General features: G+C 36.9%; 1 protein-coding gene across 1 annotated transcript; it reads right to left on the bottom strand.

Moving 5' to 3' along the window:
* Positions 1-1,890: 1,890 nt before the first annotated feature.
* Positions 1,891-14,817, bottom strand: LOC306860360 (rho-related GTP-binding protein Rho6-like). Its single transcript, XM_079402020.1, has 5 exons — positions 14,585-14,817; positions 14,188-14,275; positions 6,395-6,504; positions 5,870-6,004; positions 1,891-4,436 (listed from the first exon to the last, which is right to left on the bottom strand). Exons 1-5 carry the CDS (start codon positions 14,702-14,704, stop codon positions 4,191-4,193), a joined length of 699 nt encoding a protein of 232 aa, XP_079258146.1. The 5' UTR covers positions 14,705-14,817; the 3' UTR covers positions 1,891-4,190.
* Between the last annotated feature and the right edge of the window lie 539 nt (positions 14,818-15,356).

Raw genomic sequence — 15,356 nt, 5'->3', positions numbered from 1 at the left:
ATTACTCTTTTTGGGCTAAAGTTTGCAGGCTTGGCTTCTAGTGGCTTTGTTCATACTACAAATTCATATAAAACACACTTTTTAACGGTCACGAAGTTCGTTCAAATTCAAATGTAGTATACTCAGTATGTGATTTTGGGCGCACAGTGACTGTTTCTATAGCAAACAGAGCTTCTAACGGCAGTTAAATGATGAATTTACCAATTAGCAATTGGCACTTTTATTTAGAAGGCAGGAGTGTTCTGCCATAGTTCTCCCATTCATGAAAAATATAGTGCGCCAAGCCTTTTTAGCATACGCTTTTCATCATTGTGTACTATAATAAATGACTGTGTTTTTAAGAGAAAAAAAACAAGTTCTGTGTGATCATCCCCTTACACCTTTGCAATGGCATCTTATTGGTAAAAAGACAAAACACAGTTGCTTGTGTAAACAGCACATTTGTGTATTTCCAGAAAGGTAAATAGCGCAATTTTACAGCAATTTACCAGGTTTAATGTGTAAAAGGGGCTAATAATGTTACTTGTGTTTTTTTTTTTTTGTGAAACCTACCTGTACTAGCATCTTCTGAGTGAAAATTATTTCTGCACAATTTTGTTGTGTGTTTGAGTTTAGAATTTAAAGTCATGCTAGTCCTCTGTAGCACACTAGATTAAAACATCGTTATACACAAAAAGTAATTTCACAGATGGTCAAGGGACTTAACGTCTACAAATAGTTCTGCTATAAACAAACATCACGCTTCTAGTAGCACTTCTTTAATCTAATGTTCTACTTTGTTGGATAAGCCTTGAGAGATGATGCTTTCATAATGGAAAGCTCATTTTACATGCGCCCAATGAGTAACTTCATTATGGCTGTCTTTGTTGAGCTGTTTCCCGGTGAGATTGGAAGCTGGGCTGTGTGGAAGTCTCTTGGCTGATGAGTCGGGGTCTCCACCTCAGCCACATGGCCTCCTGGCAGCGTTCCTCTTTTGTGCACTGGCAGCAGCTTGTGACCCACGCCCCTCCCAGATGTTGTGTCTTGAGACAGATGTGCACCCCAGCTCGATATCCAAGGAATCTAGGTAAGTATGTGGTTAAGGCGGGAGATGTCTTCTACCGACTGATGAAAGGGAGGAACGTGCCAACACAACAGCCCACCTGGCATCCAAAGAGTTGATAAGGGATGCTAACAGAAGGAGAGCTTGTATTTTATTGATGGATTTGTGTCAACTGTAAAAATGCCACAATATTTGCTGAATGTAAGACAAGTAATTAAATGTCATTAATTGATCAATTTAGCTACTTGCTTAACACCAAACATTAGAATGGTTTCTGAAGGATCACGTGAGAAGACTAGAGTAATGGCTGCTGAAAATTCAGCTTTCACAGGAATAAATAAAATTTATAATACATTTTATTTTATTTTATATATTAACTTGTAATAATTTCACAAAATTACTGTCTCTTTAATTATATAAATGAAGCCTTGGTGAGCATGAGACTTAAAAAAAAAAAAAAAAATCTGATTACCTCATTTTTAACAGTATTATATAAATTAAGTAGCCTTAAAAGTTTGAGTACAATACTACAATATAAAATTGATTTATATTAATAAAATGTATCTATATATAAAACAAAAAACAAACAAATTAAGCATATTGCTTTCTTAGTCAAAGAAACACCATTTTAGGGAAGCTTTTCGGTTTCCCTTGGGAGGAAATTAAATATAAATTCATATTAATGTCAAGTATGAATACTTACCAAATAAAAAATTGTAACATGTAACACAGCCACTGGAGGGTTTTTATACTTGTTAATAATGCCAGTGGGCATTTTTCTAATTTGCCTTCAAAGCATAGGGTTTAAAATAAAAATACTCAAATAAAATACTCATATACACTAAAGTCATGTGTGCCACACAAAGGCAAGCTTTATTACTGGAAAGACAAAGGCAGAAGTCACTTTAAAAATAACATTTTGAAATAAAACTGAAACAAAACAAAAGTTACCTCAAATAATGAATCCAAATAAATAGGACTAAGCAATTTTACATCAAGCACATCTTTGTCAATCCACAACAAGAACAAATATTTAATCTTGTGACATTTTTAAATGTCTTACAAAGATTACAAAACAGGATATGTACAACTGGAGAACTAGGGGACATGCTTGAAGTGTATTTGTTCCCAACATTGTGCAATGGCAGCATAATGACTGAAAGTCCATCTCCATCTGGGACGCTCACATTACCCAGAACAAGTAAATCGGCAGCTACAATGTCTGACCAGCCATATGACATGTATACACACTGTTCATACTCCCTACCACCCAAAATTCATCTTCCGTTTCTTTATTTACGCAGTCACTAGACAATGCAAAAAGGAATTTGGTGCGTGATCACAGTGGCAGAGCTTGTAAACAGCCACAGCAGCTGCTCGCATCTTCCCTTCCGCCACTGGTGATTGAATAAAATGAGAAAAATATTGACTTCAAGTATACACAAAGCAAAAACAATTATTTGAACACCAGTTCAAAAGTGGAAAAATATCTTTCATTAAACAGGACCAGCCTGTTCAGTTTTATTCCAAAAGTCGGCTTCCGTTTCCAGTTTGACCTCGCTGATTCACAAACAAAGCCCTTATCAGATCAGCTGATCCATATTTTTAAAAGGTCCAGTCTGAACTTCCTTCCAATCCATCTGCTCCTCATGCATTAACCTCCCTTTATGCTCATGAACAGAACACTAATATTCCTATTTGGTTAAAGAGAGAAAAAAAAAAAAAGAAAGAAAAACACACGTGCTGCACTCCAATGGTCATTTCATCTAATTATTAAAGTCTGAACAGAGTCACAATATATTGTTTTTTTACAGCAGTGCTGATGTATATCCACATAAGTATACGTATGTCCACAAAGCAGTAGCATGAATTTATAATAGCCTTTTTTGTTTTAATTATTGCCGCTGTACACACTTTGCATTATAAGCACTTGAAACATAATTATTGCTTTGTGGTGAAAAGCAGACTTCAAGATTAGCACTTTGCACAACAAAATGTTTTTTCCATTGATAATCAAGTTTAGAAACACATTGGACGATATTACCAACAAATATTTCAGCTGCTAGCGCTGCAAATGAGCATGGAGGCAATGAAACGGGAGATTCTGCTGCTCCATCACAGAATGCTACATAAGATGCATGACAAACTAAACTCAAGCTGGTCTGAAGATCTTAAACGTCTCAAACCAGGCGTCTTAACCTTCTTGCATACATTTTGGTTTCAGAAATCCTCAACATAGTGCTACGGCATCTCTGGAGGTCACTTTCAGTAACGAAAGTTTATTCATCATGCCAAATTCTATCCGATTGAGCCCTCGCAGAAGCAGCGCAGGGATCCCTTTGCAAATTCATGGTTGCCTACACTAGAAAGCAGCAGGAGACGTTAAGATACAGCTAATCACTGTAATTTGTACCCCAGTCACACCCATCCCATCTCTCAGATAGCTACTGCCTCTAAAAATAGAAGCGTGTATATATCAGACAGTTTTCTAGTAGAGGAAAGAAGGGAAAATTGACTTTGGTAACATCATTGTCTTTTTACAAATACTTTTGGCCCATTTCCCTCTATTCCTCCATCTTAGCGTTCAGATATTCCCACTTAAAATTCACATTTTGCTTCCTAGACTGCAGCCAATTCACCAATGCCAAATGGGCCCCCCTTCTCCTCTACATGACCCGGGCCTTGCGCAGAGCTCCACAACGGCCCCAGTTTCACAATTGTAGTGCATACTGTAGGTATTTATTTTCAGACTTACACTAGAGATCCTTTATTTAGATATCGAATAGCTTACATTGAACATTGGAACCTTTTTTAAACATCTGTTTCCTATTTACTAAGTTGAATCATTCCAAGCTTCAACTGGCACAACGACAGCAAATCTCTTGGTAACAAGGAGTGAATAGATGACGGCTGATGATCCAATCTCGTTTAAAAAGCAAGATACAGTACTGAAAATACATATGCACTGTTGAAGAGCTCAGGACAAGGAGGACAGCGGGGTGTCCACTTGTTCTGAAAGGTGTTTCTTTGGGGGTGAGGAAGGATTCCACGTCAATGATGTGGCAATCGGAACCCACCCCCCTTCCCCAGACCAAAGCGCAGGGAATGGTGTAGCTTTTGTTATGAGGGGGGGGGTGAAGTTTTCCATTCACATTATCGAACAACTCTTGGCCTTCTCCTTTTTGAAGGTGGAGGAGAGGAGCTCGGACTTGCTGGACAGGTGCAGCAGGCGTTTGGACAGGCGGCGGGTCGGGCTGGGTTTGGCGAGCGGCTGTAGCTTGTTGATGCAAGCCAGAGCAGCTGTACGGAACACACTGTGGATGCTCTTCTCAGAGGTGAAGGCTGAACACTCCAGATAAGCCTCAGCGCCCAACTGTTTGGCCATGGCAGAGCCCTGTGATGGGAGATGCACAAACTCAGTTTGCTATAGTTTCTCAGTCAGTGTTTTTAAAAGATACAGTTAAAGTTTGTTCATGTCATCAGTTGTCTACATAGGTACTTAAATATTAAGTTAGTGTCCTAAAATATAAAGGACATGTAACCAGTTCTATCAAGAGAAACATTTTATTAATATGCATAACAATAACAGCATTGTATTGTCACTGTACTGAAGCAATAGCAAATAATTTTAATATTATCTAGAAATAAACATGTATCTTTTTTAATAAACGATTTGTATTATAAGATTTCAAAATATGAACACACTGTTCAAACGTTTGGGTAGGTAAGATTTTTATTATATTTTTGAAAGAAATGCTCTGATGCTCACCGAGACTGGATTTGATCAAACATGCAGTAAAAACAGTAATATTGTAAAATATTACTACAATTTAAAATAACGGTTTCTATTTTAATATATTTTAAAATGTAATTTATTCCTGTGATGGCAAAGTTTAATTTTTTGCATTCATGACTCCAGTCTTCAGTGCCACATGATCCTTCATGAGAATATTAGAAATCATTCTAATATGCTGATCCAATGCTGAAGAAACATTTTATATTAATCAATGTTGAAAACAGCGGTGCTATTTAATATTTTTGTGGAAACTGATATTCACCTGAGAATTCAGAAAAAAATTATCACAAAGGAAATGCATCCTTGCTGAATGAAAGTATTAATTTCTTTATACTTACCCCAAGTGTTTGAATGGTAATAGTTCAAAAAGCAGTTATTGTCTTAAAGGAACACTCCACTTTTTTTGAAAATAGGCTCATTTTACACCTCCCCTAGAGTTAAACAGTTGAGTTTTACCGTTTTTGAATCCATTCAGCTGATCTCTGGGTCTGGCGGTAGCACTTTTAGCTTAGTTTAGCATAGATTGAATCGGATTAGACCATTAGCATCTCGCTCAAAAATGACCAAAGAGTTTCGATAATTTTCCAATTTAAAGCTAGACTCTTACTGTAGTTACATCGTGTAGGAAGACCGACGGAAAATGAAAAGTTATGATTTTCTAGGCTGATATGGCTAGGAACTATACTCTCATTCCGGCGTAATAATACGTAATATTACACAGCGCCTGAAAGTAGTCCCCAGCAAGGTAACTAGTCATGATATTGCTGGGGACTACTTTCAGGCGCTGCGTAATATTGCGCCTGCTGCACCCATGGTACGGCAGTAAAGTTCCTTGATTATTAAGCTAAGATAAAAGTGTTACCGCCAGACCCAGAGCTGAATGGTTCAGCTGAATGGTTTCAAAAATGGTAAAACTCAACTGTTTAACTCTAGAGGAGTTGTAAAATGAGCCTATTTTTTTAAAAAGTGGAGTGTTCCTTTAAAGCAAGCAAGATCAATGCGACAGTGCTAAGAAACAACTTGCGCTGTACCTGCTCATGAGTGATGGGTGTTTGTTTCTGATTGGACAGCTCCATCAGCGTGCAGACATCTGTCCGAAGGTCCGTCTTGCAACCAACAAGGAGAATACGAGTACTGGGGCAAAAGTCGAGGATCTCAGCCCGCCACTGCAAAGACAGAAATATGCAATTCTAAGTTGAATCAATTCTTGCAAAACACAGAAGATGCATATTGTTCTGTATAACTAGGGTTTTGCACAACAGCGATTATCATAATCTTGGTTTCTGAGTGCCAAGCACTATAGTGTGGTATAGTGTGATAAATATTGCAGCCCAAAAATGAAGTATAGTAAGAAAACAAAAACAAATGAATCATTCATAAAGTCTAAATAAAAAAAAAACTTGCTATACTCGAGATACTTTGTTTGAATTCGCATTACCACAAAACATAGGTTACCTGACAAAACAGATTACAGTGAAGAAAGCACAACATAATGATTAGCTCCTGAGAATCAGGGTCAGTGTGGGGATTGAATATTAATAGGAATATCTAGTTACCTTCTTAAGCCCACTGTCAAAGATATCTGGGCGACTGATGTCAAAACAAAGGAGCACTGCATCAGAGTCACTGTAGCAGAGGGGTCTCACATTATCATAGTATGGAGATCCTGAAACAAGAGAGAGAGGCTACTGAATAGAAAAGCACAGTTCAGTGATGATGAGAGAAGAATGCTTTCTTACTTTGAAACATGCAAGAGTTACAATTCTTTAAAACGCATGATAAAATGTTCTTTCCGTTGAGCCTCAAGTGCAGTTTGAGTGTCCTTGACATTGTTAAAATAATAAAATGCCCAAGACAGATGAGAGAACAACAACCTGGTTTCACAACACATTTAACTTTCATGACGCATTTCAGAATAGAGCTGTTGTTTGGGCGGATTGGTCTGTGCCTGTATCTCCTTGTTTAAGTCAGCAGAAAACAAAATATCATTTCAGAGGTGGAAAATGTTTTTAAATGTTACATTCCGATACAAAATTACGAAAACCAAGCATTTTTACAATAACATTCATTGATAAAATCTCACAGTAAACCAGGAATATTGACAAAATAGTCGATTTTAGTTTCACATCTTCAACATTTAACCATTTCAAATGTTTTTAAAAATATACATCATGACCCTGCATTCTCAAAATAAATAAAATTAGTTAAATGACTAATGAAACTAAATTTTACACCATTTAAACTCTAGTTACAACTGTACACGTGATATTCTATCCATCCAATCTATTATTGTAACAAGAGTTTGAATAGTGTAAAATATTTAGAAGTTACCTAAATTTTATTTATAAAAATATTTGTCTAAATTTATATTCATATTTTTAAAGATTAATCATTGCTTTTACTGAGTACTTGTGTGAGAGTCTTTAAGCTAGTATTGAAGAAAAGCAGATCTGATGAGTGTGAATGTGCTGTATAAATCTAAAGGGTGCAGCTCCCCTGGCCATCACTTCATTTCCAGTCGGCTCAGCATACATCCTGTTAAAGCCCTCTCCCTCTCACTGCTTGCCTTATTGGCATTTTAAAGGAGAAGAAAATGACAACTGAGCTCTAAATCCTCACTGATCTATTGGTCTCGCTCTCTCCCTCGATTTCTTTTTTCCAGTAGATTATGCAACTGGAGCGATAAGGCTGGGGTAGGCACTTCCTCTCGCTCTTGCTCAGAATCCTTAAGTAAGCCCCCAACCCCTCCTGTGCCCCCCCCCCCCCCCCCCCCCACCACATGCAATACCTCCAGTCCCCCCCGTTTCCACAGCAACAGCCTTGGAGTCAACCATCTGCAGAGCGCCGTCTTCCTAAAGGCGTCCCTTAACTGCCTATCAATCATTTGATACAGAGCAGTGCCCACCCACTTGGTACTGAGGAGATGCTGGGGTGGTGTAAACAGCCTTATATACACACCTCACAATTGCAAAGAGTCTCCTTTTCTGGATTAATTATGGCCTCAGTTTCCTCCTGAACCTATAATGGTATTTAGGTCTGCATGAGTCAGTGATACAACTGTTAGCACATGCACTGTAGAAACCTCAAATTTAGTAATATTGATTAACATGCCATTGAAAATGGAGATTACTATTCAATAAGAGAAATATTTCAGTGTAGCCCAAGTGATTCCCGAACAAATCATGCGTATGAATTGAATCAGGTTTTTTCCTTTTAGTAAGTCTATCAAGCATGACCACTGTAAGACCGGTTGATCCCTAAACAAATGGCTTCATTCTTATTAGACCATCAAACTCATCCGCGCAAACTGTATAGTCAAACCGATTCCTGAACAAATTACTCTCATGAGCTGGTTATTTGTAGTGAATCAAATATATTTATACACCCGTGTGTAGTTTAACTGATTCCCAAACAAACTGATTCTTATGAGCAGATTATTTTTAGTGACTCTAACACATTCAGTGCAACCAGCAAAATCTAAACAATTCCCAAACAAATGACTCTGTGTTTGATTCCCTAAAAAGATCCAACTCATGTTTATCAGTTATGCACTATTTTTGAAAACATCTGAAAAAGAAACTAAACACCCACTTTGCAGGAAGTGTTTTAAATGCATGCATTAATTAAATTCTCATCATTTGGCAGTGACATTACATTTCTTTTTCCAAATATTATTTTCTCACAAGCAGTAAATCATTAAATGGAACCAGAATGAAGTTCTTCAAGTTAATTAAATCTGTCAACATGCTTGAACAATTCTTTCAGTTAAATCACTCACAAAAAGTCAAAGAATCATGAGTTGTCATTTTGAATCAGTCGGATGAATCCTTCACTGACTTATTTCATGTTGACTGTAATTAAACTCATTCAGTGAAGGATTCATCAGACAAACTGACAACTTTCAACAGATTTGTTGAAAGAATTGGTCATAAGAGTCATGTTTTAAGTTTTAATGTATAAAGCCAAATTGCCTTCATTTTATTATGGAGATCACTAGTTGATAGGACCACTGCAGACTATCTTCACTCTGAAGCACAGATCACTGCCTATTTTCTCTCTAGCAAGATGTCACGGACACACAAACCTGAGCGTGAGGCTGCATTCAATTGTTGCTGATCCTAATGCAGCGATCGATGTAGATGTACACCTAGGGACTGAGGAGCAATTTCAATTAAACTTGAAAAAATGGCACATCCCAGCAGTCAGAGACAAAGACCTCCACATGGTGAGCTAACCAAAACTCACTCAAACCACTGTTTGAAATCTGAAAAAGGACACATTGAGGCTTACACTTTTGGCAGTGAGCATTATCTAACTTGAATCCCATACTACCCTCAGTCTTGGATCACAAAACTGCTCTATTGAACAACCCTGCACACAGTGAACAAACCACTGCTCAGCTCTCAACCCTGGGCCACATGTTCCCCTTCTGAACAAGAGGATGTTATGCAGTCTGCGTATTAACAGACGGAGGGGTTGTGAAGAATGCAAAACAGGGTGAAGGAAAAAAAATAAATAAAAAGAGCAGAGCAGAGTTGCTACAATCAGAATAAATGCTTTTTGTTGCGACGCCATGCCTGGAGCAAAACTAGCTTAGCTGAAAAGTGGGCCAACGTGTGCATGTGATTGATATGAGATGGCCTTTTCCTTGGGCGCAGGAAGAGTCTTGTGAAGAGAACAGATGGAGGTGGAGTGGGCTGCTTTTGTGCACAGACGAGAGCCGCACCGCATTCCATCTGCTGAACCCTTTCACTCTTTGAAAAACTAATTTAGCTGTTTTACCAATGACTTTGAACTATGAATGTAACTGGCAAGTTGCATCAGACATATTCTGAAACATAATAAGTATGAGCACATATGAGTGTGCTTGACGTCACATGTTTGTTTCGTGGAAACGTCACTTAAAAGGTGGTCTTTTTAATTTGGGAATGATTCATTTCAGTACTTAGAGTTATGTTCACAGTTCTCATCTCTCATGACTAAGCCATCTCTGACAGTCTCAATGATACAGCGATAACAGATCCTGTCAATTATTATTGCTTAATGCCACATCTGCCATTTACTAAGGAAAGAAAATATTATTTAAGTCTGAATAAGATGGTATCATATAATAAACATAGGCCACTGTTTCCTGCTTCTCTACTCTCAATCTACAGTGACAGATCAAAATAAATCATTTTACTCAAGTGAGTGAGCTGGCGGTCTCTATTGAATATGATGAGATAAAAACAAAAAATAGTGTCAGACAATACATCTTTTTACTGTGTTGTAGTTTGCTAAACTAAAAAAAAAAAAAAAAAAAAAATCTAGTGTAGTAGTAGTATTAGAATTAAAGAAATAACAGATGATTATTTAATGAAATCACTCAAAAAAATATTAAAGTTATCAGTTTGAATCATTTTGATGAATTCACTTAATGAACTATTCCGCAAATCACCATTCAAGTTTGACTCGAAGCATAAATTTTGTGTACTTTAAATGGTTACTGATTACGTGTAGTTAAACATATGTGCAACAAAATTACTTTCAAATGTTTAATAATTTTAATGAAAAGATTAACTTTAATTTTAATGTATAGTTTAATGTTTTAAAATGTATTTACTAAAACATTAGCTTTTTTTACTGTTAGGTGGGTAGATTTACAGAAATCTATGCAAACTACTGTAAGATTGTATCAAATTGGCAGAGTTATTAACTAAAATAAAACTATTAGTTATATTTGTTAATTGAAATTTGAAAATGCTTCAAATAAACTTAAGATTTAAATGTTAACTTGCCAACTGAAGACAAAGATAAAAAATATGTAATAAAAAACCCCCCCACAAAATTACTAAAACTTATGCTAAAATAAAATGAAATATAAAAGCCAATTTTCAAAATTAATAAATATTATAACAGTACATAAAAATTGCATAGTAGCTGACATTTCAAATGTGGCACAGAATGAGAAAGCTGACTAAGAGTAAACTTCAACGCAGTGGAATCTGTGGGAATTAATCAGCACTCTCAGACTCATGTAAATGCGAGCAGGGGGCTGAGAGAGGTCAACGCTCACAAAGGAGCTAGAAGCAAATGAAAGTCCCTGTCCGTCTTCCCAGTAGAGATGAGAACAAAACGTAGAGCGTTCTCCATATCCCCTCCCCCCCTTTCCTTAAGATCCCAGAGATTCCGTCACAGAACATGATGGGGGCCCAACAAAGAATCCCCCCTTTCTCTCTCACTGCGAGGGGCTGGCCATGACCCCTCAGGGAATACCATCTCCGAGCTACGGTGGCGTTTCCTCATTGGTGCCGGTCATCAACTGCCAATGGCCACTGGAGAGCCCATTAATCTACTGGCTCTTTTAATGTGCTAATGGCGCACTATTTTTTGTAGTCATCCCATACCGAAGCAGCAGAATTCATATTCGCAGAAATGTACATCCATCAGTGTAATGGCAAATGCCACCTAATCCATTGCAAATACCTCAATGCTAGTTAAATATAGCCTCCATATTAGAAATACAGACAGGCATTTTCAAAGAGCTTGCAGTAGGTCCAATTGGCTGTCGCGATTAAGTGTGAGGATTGATTTTCACCTGTAAATCCTTTCTGGGCCTCAAAAGTATGCAGTTTGAGACCCAATGATGAGGTCAGCTCAATCAATGAGGAAAAGACTAAGAAGAAGCCTCCTTCACACATTGAGCAGCATCACAGAGCTGATATAAATGGCACACAGGGAAATTCTAGAATATAACCAACCAGCAGGTACAGAGTGCGATCTTACAGCCCATAAACATGCATATCAAAACTGCCTCGCTGTAAAATTATTCCATTATTATGAGTAGTAATTTAATTCAAAAGTGCAATGAGCTAATTACTGTAGGTTATGACTTTGGCACAGTTTAGATTTTATGCACAAAACTAAAGCAGCAATTCAACTTTTTACTGTGCACTGAATGCAATGAAACATCATTTAGCACTTCTGTATAAATATACACATTGAAAAGTTTGGGGCCAGGAATGTTTTTTAACAGAATTACTTTTCTGCAAGGTTGCATCAAATTGATCAAAATCAACTGTAAATACAGTTATAATGTTATAGAAGATTTCTATTTCAAATAAATGCTGTTCTTTTGAACTTTATATTCAAAGAATATTGAAAAGAGTCCACAAAATCAGCACAACGGTTTTTAACATTGAAAATAAAGTGTTTCTTGAGCAGAAAATCAGCATGTTAGAATGATTTCTGAAGGATCATGCAACACTGAAGACTGGAGTAATGACGCTGAAAATTCAGCTTTGCCATCACAGGAATAAATGACATTTTAAACTATTGAAACCGAATACAATCATTTTAAATTGTCATGTAATTCACAATATTACAGTTTACTTTAATTTTTGACCAAATAAATGCAGCCTTGGTGACCATAAGAGACTTAAAAGTTTATATCTTACCAATCCCAAACATTTGATTAGTATTAACACAAAAAAAAAAAAAAAAAAAATTTTTTTAAATGTATTAAAACTCTTGATTTTTTTTTTTAATCAGAACTAGTATAGAAATAATTGTGCATTTACGCAATGCTACAGTATATTTCTCACTTGAAGGAATGCTTAAATATCACTTTAACGTTTCTTTGCCAAATTATCAATGCATCACCAACTGAACTGAACCCATTTATCACCCCATGGATACAGCAAAATCATTTTATATTTGGGAGTACTTTGACTTGGAATATCTATTTCACTTGATGGAAATACAGTCCAAAATCTACAGCCTCAGCCATGATTAACGGCTAAAAAAAAAAAAAAAAAAAAAAAAAGGATAAATCTCTGGTTTGCCCTCTCATCCTCATACAAGCCGGGGCTCATCCCCTTAAACCGTACTCTGGGTTTCAGCTGGCTTGTCTCAAAGCAGACCCAATCAGATAAAAAAAAAAAAAAAAAAAAAAGGATGAGCAAAGGACTGAGGCATATAAATAGCACATATTTCATTCAACAATCTGTACATGAAATCACAATCCTTGCTTGCTTTCTCACTCACCGTCTGCCAATCTCTACTGCACGCGTACAAACAGACAAACACACAGAAACCTAGTCCTATCACCCACACTTCACAGTCAGCGGACAGCCAGACGTTTCTGGGTGCCAATTATGCTGCTTCTGTTGGCGTGCGTTTAGCACACATCCAAAGAGACATGAGATTATCATGTCTGTCATTTACTAGGGATTCAGAAATGAGCAGTGTGAAGCAGACAAACAGCACGTTGTAATCAGGTCAATAGGCTACAATAGGAAGCTGTAGGCAGACGTGAACTGCCTCAGTCACCACATACTCCCTCGTTAGTCTGCTGACTACGTATGGCAGCTGATAGACAGACAGACAGACGTCTAGTCTCATACCTGATGCATATTACACAGAAAACTAGAAAACACTTTGTTGATTAGGCAAGCTTTAATCTGATCGGCTGACTTTATGCAACTTTCGGTATTAAGGGCATAGAGCACTTATCATCAGTTTATCATAATTTGCTTCCATCTGAAAATCATGTTAACAAGGTACTCAAGCACTTTTGAGAATGTAAATGACAGGATTTTCCAGTTTTACAATGTTCAAGTTAACTAGATACCAGTGTGGTACAGTAAAATAATAATAACATCATCTGTACTTGTTACTTTTGAAACAGACAGAAGTTCTGATCACACTGAATTTGGTCCAGTGGACACGGTTTTGAATTGGTGGCATTAATTTTAAAAATCAAATCCATATAAAGCATGTAGACATTTGTTTTTGTGTTGTTCCACTGCAAACATCTGTCGCAATTATTCAGCATTTACATCTTCCTGCACCGCTTCAGCATTTGCATAAATAATTATATTTGCATTCAAATTCAATATTCTAATCAGGTAGTTTAGTAATCAGCATGACTGGATTGGCCCAACACAGTACAAAACAAGCCAGACTGTTGCCATGAACAGAATATAAAACTGCTACAATTTGTAACAATCATAAAGCAAGTTACAGAGCCGTGATGACAAACTGTCAAGACAATGGCATATTTTTAAAAGTCAAACACCGTGGTTTCCAATTTCTAGTGTATTCTCCAGACAATTTCAAATGCACTCAAAAGCAAAAATGCATGAATAATAATATGCATTCATAATATATTTTTATGTAATGTTTTATATATAATACCAGAACTGATAAATGTCTTCTCCAGTCTCCCCATTTCACATGACATTTCATTATGTTGATGCTGCTTCATTACATTACATGAACCATTCAAGTTGCATAATGTGCACAATAAAAATGTTACTGTTTTGATCCATTTTAGTATTTAGTAACCAAATTAGCAGTTCAATTTTACCTGATGTGTCCCATAAACTCAATTCAACACGCTGGTCATCGAGCTCCAGACAGGCGGTGTAGTTCTCGAACACTGTGGGCACATACGTCTGTGGAGGAGATGCAACATATTAACACCGATCAACGCATGTGATGCTGCATACGAGATGCTTGGGGGAAAACACTTTAAATGCTTACGTACCGTTCTTCATCACTACGAAAAACGTGATGCTTTATTGTTATGCCAGTAAAATAAATTATATGGACTAACTCACTTGGTAACCAAAGCATGTTACAATGAAACTAACATGTATAAGAGAAACAGCAGTTTGTTATTCGGCAAAACCATTGGGTCTAACGCTATCATTTTAATTAATTTAATAAATTGACGTATTTCAGAAATGCTGTAGGCTACTGACCTCTGGATAACAATCCTTTGCCAAAACCTGTAACATCGCAGTTTTTCCGCATTGAACATCCCCAACCAGCACCAGTTTACATCTGACCACCAGTGGCTGTGCGTTTCTTCTCTCTTTCATGATTTTGCGATATCCTATAACCCCAACATAAACCCAAAACAAACAAAAACAACACCTTAAACAGACCAACAAGACTATGTCTGAACATACAACTCCACGAATTGCCCGCAGCCGAAGTGAATGAACTATAGACTGGGGGTTATATATGCAGCACAACAGCCAATCAGCTTGCGCGATGCTCATGACGTCTCACATTCTTCTTGCCTCCGCTCCGTCCGGAAACGTAATATTTCCCCGACGACTCAGTCTTTTGGGAAACTTTTGTCTCATCCTTACCGAACAAAAAATTCCACTAACATGCCCACACTAGGGTTGTTCTGTAATTACAAAAGACTATTCGTATATAAATAGATTTATAGGCTGTTATAAATCACATAGCCTGTGAGAATAACAGTTTATATAGACAGGGTTTAAATTGGGCCGGGGCACATTAGTGAGAAAAAACTCCCTTGGATAAAATATTTAAAAAAACATGCAGATTTATAGCTTATGTCACAGCTGATAGAAAACCGATGAGAATATCGCATTAGAATAAATCATATTTGCAAAAAAAAAAAAAAAAAAAAAAAAAAAAAACACACACACACACATAATACATATATACTTCCATTGTCCTCATTTGTAAGCCACTTTGGATAAAAGTGTCTGCTAA

The sequence above is a fragment of the Barbus barbus genome (assembly GCF_936440315.1).
Source record: "Barbus barbus genome assembly, chromosome: 41".
Taxonomy (NCBI): Eukaryota; Metazoa; Chordata; class Actinopteri; order Cypriniformes; family Cyprinidae; genus Barbus; species Barbus barbus.
Note: the sequence above shows the minus strand (reverse complement) of the source record. Positions and strands in the feature narration are given on the sequence as shown.

Bases quoted from the DNA above. Each gene is read 5' to 3' on its own strand.
- LOC306860360 (XM_079402020.1), bottom strand. From the start codon at position 14,704: ATGAAAGAGAGAAGAAACGCACAGCCACTGGTGGTCAGATGTAAACTG. The intron at 6,505-14,187 runs GTAAAATTGAAC...CTCTTGTTTCAG, and splicing joins GAGTTTATGGGACACATCAG to GATCTCCATACTATGATAAT. The intron at 4,437-5,869 runs GTACAGCGCAAG...CTCCCATCACAG, and splicing joins CACCCATCACTCATGAGCAG to GGCTCTGCCATGGCCAAACA.